This window comes from Crassostrea angulata, chromosome 8 (genome assembly GCF_025612915.1).
Source record: "Crassostrea angulata isolate pt1a10 chromosome 8, ASM2561291v2, whole genome shotgun sequence".
NCBI classification, from domain to species: domain Eukaryota; kingdom Metazoa; phylum Mollusca; class Bivalvia; order Ostreida; family Ostreidae; genus Magallana; species Magallana angulata.
Genome location: NC_069118.1, coordinates 50,373,685 through 50,381,292, shown reverse-complemented (window position 1 = coordinate 50,381,292; position 7,608 = coordinate 50,373,685). Strand labels below are relative to the sequence as shown.

Below are 7,608 nucleotides of genomic sequence, written 5' to 3'. Positions count from 1 at the left end.
AGACAGTAATCACTAACTGATACTGCGATAAGACATTAAAAGGGAATCAAGTCAATGATATAGATCTGTCAACACATGAAGAAAATCGTTACATTTGCTCTATGACAGTGCTAGTTGTGCGTCAATGTTACTCACAGTAAATCATAATTTTGATTTTTGAAAATTTAAGGGTGATGCATTGTAGTTCGGTTTTACTGATGATTTGTATCTTAACAAGAAACATGGCTCAGTTGTGGTATGGGGTGAGAACAATATTAATATACCCGATGTTCATTCGTTCTTGCAATGAGAAACACGTTGATAGTCTGTTACTATGTACAGCACTTGGAAGAGAAGCAAATGGTGTTACTTTTTTCTTCAACGCCGATAGATACATCTGTCAGTGGAATTGTACTTTTTTTTTTCACAACTGATGTGACCAACGCAAGTATCAAATGGCACAAATATGGTAAGGATTTGCGTTTTTCGTAAGAATGCAGCTGATTTAAGAAAGTTTTTAGAAAATTAATGAGTTTGGGATAAATGAAGAATATTTGATATGAATAAAGAATATTATAAAAGATGTTCACCGTTATATACAAAAGCAAATAAACAAGAGACCCACAAGCCACATCGCTCACTCGAGCAAGATTTCCTTGTATCATTCTATATAAAATTTTTTTTAAACATTTTCCTTTTATATGTCTATTGTAAATTCCGAACCCCTCTTTGGGCCCAAATATAAGTCCGGCAGTCACTTTTTTTTTATTGATTTTGAATTTACATTATTTGAAGATGCTTACATAGTAATCCCCCAAATTGTAGCATTAGTCTAAGAGTTGTTGAGATAAATATCTTCTGATACTTTCCCTATATATTTCTAGATCTATTTTAAACATTTAACCCCTCTTGGGCCCAGTATTGGTCCGGCGATCACATAACTAATAGTTTATGAACTACATAATTTGATAATGTTTGCATAGTTATATCACAAATTAGAACATTGTAGTTCTTGAGAAGATTTAAAAAAAAATCCTATACATTTTTATGTTAAAATTTGAACCCCATCAGTATTGTTCCGGAATCACCATTTTAACAATTGATAATCCACAATATATGAGCATGTTTGCATAATTATCACATAAGTTTTAGCATTATCGTTCTTGAGAGGAATATTTTTTAAACATGTTTAATTTTTCTATATGTTGATATTTCAATGTTAAACTTCGAACCCCTCTTGGGGCCCCTAGTGTTTTTCTATGGGTCACGATTTTAACAATTTAGAATCATTACTTCATGTATATAAACGTTCTGGTGTAAATATTGGCATTTAGGAAGAAGTTTTTGGAACATGCGCCATATTTCACTGCTTTGCAATTATCTTCCTTTTAAAAAGGGTTTTGTCCTTTTTTTAATAATTAAAAATCCCCTTTCCATAAGGGTGCGTTGTACCAAGTCTGGCTTTTGGCCCAGTGGTTCTAAAGAAGAAGTAAAAATGTGAGAACTTTACAGACAGACGGATGGACAGACAGATGGATAGACGACAGGCAACAAGTGATTAGAAAAGCTCACTTGAATGTTCGGTTATATAAATAAAAAAAACCCACACAAATAAGGCAAACATTTTTTTTTCTAAATCTTTTGTTTATCTTGGAATCTCTGGCAACGCTTAAAATAAATAAGAACATTTTTAGTATATGCAATTTTTATGCATTAAGACATACATATAATTTGTCATTAGACTAAAAAAACCACTTTTATGCCATTTTGAGCATTGTATTAACGAAATTGATTTTGTGGAATTTAAAAACATTGATTTGTGGAAATTGAGTCGAATGGGAATGCAGCAATAAATAAACCTAACACGGCTTCTTCCGTCTATGGAAACGACTACGGTCTATGGTCACCACACTATGCTACAGATGGAATTATTCCTGGAGGAGGACATTATACTTTTCATTCAACGTTTGAATCATATCCATGGATCAGGACTGATTTACAAGAAATATCAACAATATTATTTCTACGTGTGTATACTAGAAGAGATGTTGGTAAGGTGTTTATATAGACATTTATCAAACTATAAATTTATTCTCTATCGTTGGTTTTTTAAAACGTCTTTATTATGAAATTGAAAACTGCACTTTTTGTGCATAGTTCTTTTTGAATCAGTATTTGTGAAATAATCATTTACCTGTTTATTCAGCTTAATACATCACATTTGCAGAATAATGCTCAATTGTTTTGAACGACAACAATCATACTATGAATCAAATAAACTCTTATTTTCTTACAAATAATACAATGACAGTTGCTTGAAATGAAACTTTAAATTTCATTTTTTCTTAAAAAGGAAAATGAGTTTTTAAATCTTCAACAGGCTTTAGATTCCATGACATTGCTGTGGAAGTGACAAACAGTAGCAACTACGAACAGCGCGGATTTTACAAAGGACCAGCGATGACCAGTGAGGTAGTGGAGATCCTTTGTGAATACCCGACTATCGCTCGTTATGTTCGACTGAGAATCACCAAAGGATCTGGAAATAGTCTTAATATTCCAGAGCTGGAAATATACACAAAATAGTATTTCTGTTTCTATATTGTAGAGTTATGTTTCAATTGCATGTCTAAAGGCTAAATAAAATATAAGAATAATAAACTATGGCTTAGATGATATAGCTTTCGATTTTTTATAATCATTTCTAATGGATTTTGTCATTAAAGCGCTGTATAAAATGTTAAACTATTTGGTCATTAATTTTGTTCTTTTGAAGTATTATGCATACAACGTTAGATTTGACTAAAAAGGAAAAGTTATATTCAAAAGATTGTGTGAGGTTACCGTTAACTTAGGGGTGCAAAAATTCCAACATTAAGAATAAAAACTACTTATCGTAGATTGTGACCCTACAATTCTAAAGCTATGTTTTAACTTGCAAAAACTTAGGTAAAGAACCTGCTTTCATGCTAGTGACCTCTGAATGTTTTTTGAGAAGTCAGTAAAATTGTCCACCGTTACAAAATGCTTGCACCAGAGTACTTGCTTACACCTTTGGTATTTCAACACATGTGTGATGATGTCCGTAAAGTATAATCGAATTTTAACTGATAAGTTATTATTTTGAAATTAATCAAAAACCTATATTCATTTTCGATAAACAAGCCCGAAATAGCAAAAATGAGAGTAGGGTGGTGGACACGCTTTGGAGAATCCAAGTCATGAATATTCTCGATCAAAACATATACTTGCAATGAACTATTAATAAATGAGTACGTATAGAGTGAATACATTTACTATGAACCTATTTGGAGATAACATAGAAGTTAAGATTTGACAATTGTTGAATAAACAAAATGAGTCATAAATAAAATGAGAAAATTCGTTTCATTAGTGGGCGATTTAAGTGTTGATACCCTTTCGCTTGCGAAACACGACCTCTGGTGAGAGAATGATATAGAACTCTCCAGAACGGGATAACCAAGAACGCGGATTGACTAATCAACGAAAAGTGTAGGACGAGTTCATCATGCATCACGGGCAGATACCTTGGATCGGAAGTCGATTAATTCAAAAAGTAAATAAATGAATTGGAATATTTAATGCGATTTTATTATTAATGATAAGAACTTTCCAGAACAGGGTTCCAAGGAACGGGTTGACTAATTGACACCATGGCGGAAAGTGTAGGACAACGTTGCCATCAGGCGGATACTTGGAATCTTACAACTTTGGTTTAGAATATGCATGCAAATGGATAATAACGCACAACTTAGCGTGTTTTAATTTTATTTTTTTTATACCACGACGGATTGGTTGTAAACCTTAAAAATTAATTTGTAAACATTATTATTTAATGAATAATAAACAGATTATAAGTTGTATTCTACGTCTATATGGATAAATGCATAAAACGGGGAAGTTTAATGGAATGCCCTCCTCTTTCCCAGATTGTTTTTCAAAACAGTCTTTTTATCTGAAATTCTTATTTGGAACAGTAATAGAAATTATATTGAGAAATTGACCTAAGGAACCTAATTTAGAGAGAGACAATATTAATTCCCATTCACTGGTTTGAAATAAATACAATAAAAAGTTTATTTTTTTAAGTCAGCTGCAACAAACATGATTAAGGCCACGTACATGCATATACTAATCATTTAAGTTTACATTTTAATCCCTGCCCTCTCCCCTAAATATCAAAAAATGCAATTTGTTTTTTTTAATTTCGATTTTAAAGAATAAGATAAGGAAAAGATCGGACAAAGTATATACAAAAATGAACAAACAAAACAGTGTTCAACATATTAAGCATTTTATCCGAAAAATGTGTAAAGTGTTCATTCCCGCCCTTGCGCGGGCAATCATCTAGTAACAAAAGAAAAAACCCAACTTGGACAGAAAAGTATCGATAGTTTTCCTATTATATATAATCAATACATTTTTTTTACATCAAAGTTTTGAATTTTCTTGTCAATTTTTAAAGTCTTTTATTGAGTTTTTTTTTATCAAGCTTCACCTCTTCTCGTCCCCAAAAAACCAAAAAGCCATGAAAAATAAGAGCTCTAAAGAAGTTTTAGGCATGAACTTCTAGTATCTTCTGCAGTTTATTGTTATTTAAGTTATTCAATTCCAAGGATAAGATTTTGAGACAGGGTATTTGGAATTCACTTGGTGTATTTTGAAGATTTTTCCTACTGCTTGTCAGCTAGTAATCTGAAATAATATCAGAAATAATCATGAGTAAACGTAATTCTTGTAACAGTTCACTTTTTAATTTTAAAACAATGCCTGTAATTCATTTAGAAAAAAAAAATCCATTTTTTCTTAAATACCCGATTTAATCAAACTAGTATACACTTACTTATTGCACATTGTCTCTCCCAATATGTAAGGCAAAGTTATTCATTATTGAAATATTTTTGCTGAAATAAAAGTCAGACTTTTGGATAAATTTTAGTAGTCCCGAACCTTTGGAAATTATGCATTTTATGAAATGACTTCCGTCAACCAACCAATTGTTATTGACCAAGAAAGAGCTGAAAGTCTGTTTTTCCTTTTACTACTTTATAGGATCTTCAAAGTAGAGTACGTCAGGAGCCATTTACTGACGCTTCAAATTTAGATCAAATCGTAAATTACTGACACCAACATTTGTATTCAAAATGAAACTGTGTAGGAAATAAATAAATCCCACGTATTTTACACATTTAGTTCAAAATTACAATCTAAATTTGGCAACCATGTTTTCTGATCTTGAGAAAAATCTCTATTGTAATCATCAAAAATACGGAAAATATTCACAACCATAAACGTTTTTCTTTTAGATAGTTCACTGTATAAAATGAGTTAAGATAGCTTATTTGGATTAATAATTACTCTAGGAAGCCAAAATTAATTCCATAAGTCGATCTTTGAAATTCACGGTGATCTGACATGACTGCTAATAAACCAATTCCGGACAATCTGATGCAATTTATTTAGTGATATAAAAATGCCGAGTTATTCACCTTTTTTAAAAATCCTTTTTTGTTTCTTTTTAAAAATAACTTTATGACTGACTCCTTTCAATTAGTCATTTATTAAATGTTTGATATTCTCCACATTGTTTGGATTCAAAAGTCAAAATCAAATATAAGCGGAAAAAAACCGCCAATAAAACTTTATACATGTAAGTGTGTAGGTCTCCTTAATATTCAGTCATCTATACAGGTTTAGGTATCGATTTCTTTCATCTTTTCATCTGAGACACCTATGTACGATAAAGTATTACCCACATTAAATAACTAATAAGAAAACATCAAAGTATCGAAATGCACGATTAGCAAGAATAATTTTAAGATTGAAGTCATGTATTCATCCTAAATAAGAACTTTTATTACAAATAATATTTATATTAGTATCAACAGATCACCTAAGGTTGTCCATGTAACAATTAGCTAAATCATTAAAAATTAGATTTATCTAAATACATTCAAATATGCCTTTTGAAATTTTTGTGAAAAGTAAGGAGACAGTATGAGTTAAGTAACATGAAATATTCTTCTTGAAACTTTTAATTAAAATTATCTGCCCTCATACACAATAAGAAAGAAATCATTTTCTACAATTCGGAACGCTACATTTTAGTTGTGAACTTTGTAGCACTTTAAAAACGACTGTAAACTAATATAACTTTTGACCAGAGACTTTGAAGAAAAAAACTTAGTTGATAAAGACAAATTTATGGACTTCAATGTCAAATTCAAGAGATGAAAAAATTAACACTTTAAAAGATTTTTTTTAATTACAAAGGGATGTTTTATTACTTTTTTTCAAGTAATAAAACTTACAGTCTATAGGATAAAAAAATTATCTTCTTAAAAAAAAAAACACTTTAAAGGGTGAATAAAAAAATTCTTGTGATTATCATTCTACCAAATCACTAAAATTGAATGCATGTCGTAATATCAAGGTACAATGTTAAAGCAGTATGAAAATGGTTTGGCCGTAATGTCAATTATATATTTAAATTCAATGTATATGATACTGATATATATTATATAAATTGACAGCAAAATACCATTTACATTGCATTGTCTTTGTTTCGTCGATCATAAACTTATTGAAACAGAGAAGAAACAAGGTTTATTTCTTTAGAGTAGAAAGTCAAATACATTATGATTCGGCCTAATAATGATAATTAATTATTTTTTTAGATAAATAAAACATATATGTTCCTAGAAAGTAATCTGCAAATGATGTTGACAATCGCTTAATGGACATATTCAAAATCTCAGACACCCGAGAGCGGACTTCAGACTGCGCAGGCGCGGATCCAGAATTTTTTTCCAGGGGGGGTCGAACCTTTTCAGAAAACCAAACCCAATATATAAAATGTTCACCCTTTTATTTTTCAACTCAAGAACGAAACGCCCTAGATGACCACTCCATCACGTACGGAACTTTTTTTTTGGTTGTAAGCGTCATTTAGCTAAAAAGACTTGACTGAAATAATCTTCGTTTCCCTTGCCTGATAAATGATTGTACTATTTCCTTTTGGTCAATCTCTAATGAATGATGAAGATGCATTAGTGCTAGCCCAGTTAATCTGTCCTCTTGCATAGTACTGCGCATATAACTTTTGATGCGTCTTAATCCAGAAAAGGATCTTTCAGCCTCACATGTTGTCATATGTAACACACATCCAATGTGCACAAGAATTTTTACGTTCGGAAAAACGTCCCCATCGACAAAGTTGAAAAGAAAGATCAAATTACAGAGCTTTTCTGAGGTTTCTTTGCTCATGTTAACACAATATCTTTTCCAATCTGCAAGTTCCTTCTCCAAGTCCTTTACAGAAAGACAAGGTAGGTTGCTCTCCCAAAATGTAAGTTCTGAGGCAAGTTTGGACAATTCCTCTTGTGAGAGATTTGTCATATTGATAGGCAACAAAGTGCATATTGAATATGCCACCAGATCTTCTTTCTGAAACCTTGAATTTAATTCACTGAGAAGAAAGTCCAGAAATGGAATGGCCACGACAGATCTATAATAATCTTTGGGATTAGTTGTGGAGACATTTTCCCTGTGTTGTTGCTTTGAGCAAACCCTTGGAATTTTAATCACTATATCAAGGTCATCTGCAAT

At 31.3% G+C, this 7,608-nt stretch overlaps 1 protein-coding gene across 1 annotated transcript; it reads left to right on the top strand.

The window, feature by feature from the left end:
* Positions 1–221: 221 nt before the first annotated feature.
* LOC128161066 (uncharacterized) lies at positions 222–2,625 on the top strand. The gene is made up of 3 exons (XM_052824314.1): positions 222–242; positions 1,811–2,030; positions 2,360–2,625. Exons 1-3 carry the CDS (start codon positions 222–224, stop codon positions 2,563–2,565), a joined length of 447 nt encoding a protein of 148 aa, XP_052680274.1. The 3' UTR covers positions 2,566–2,625.
* Positions 2,626–7,608: the final 4,983 nt, after the last annotated feature.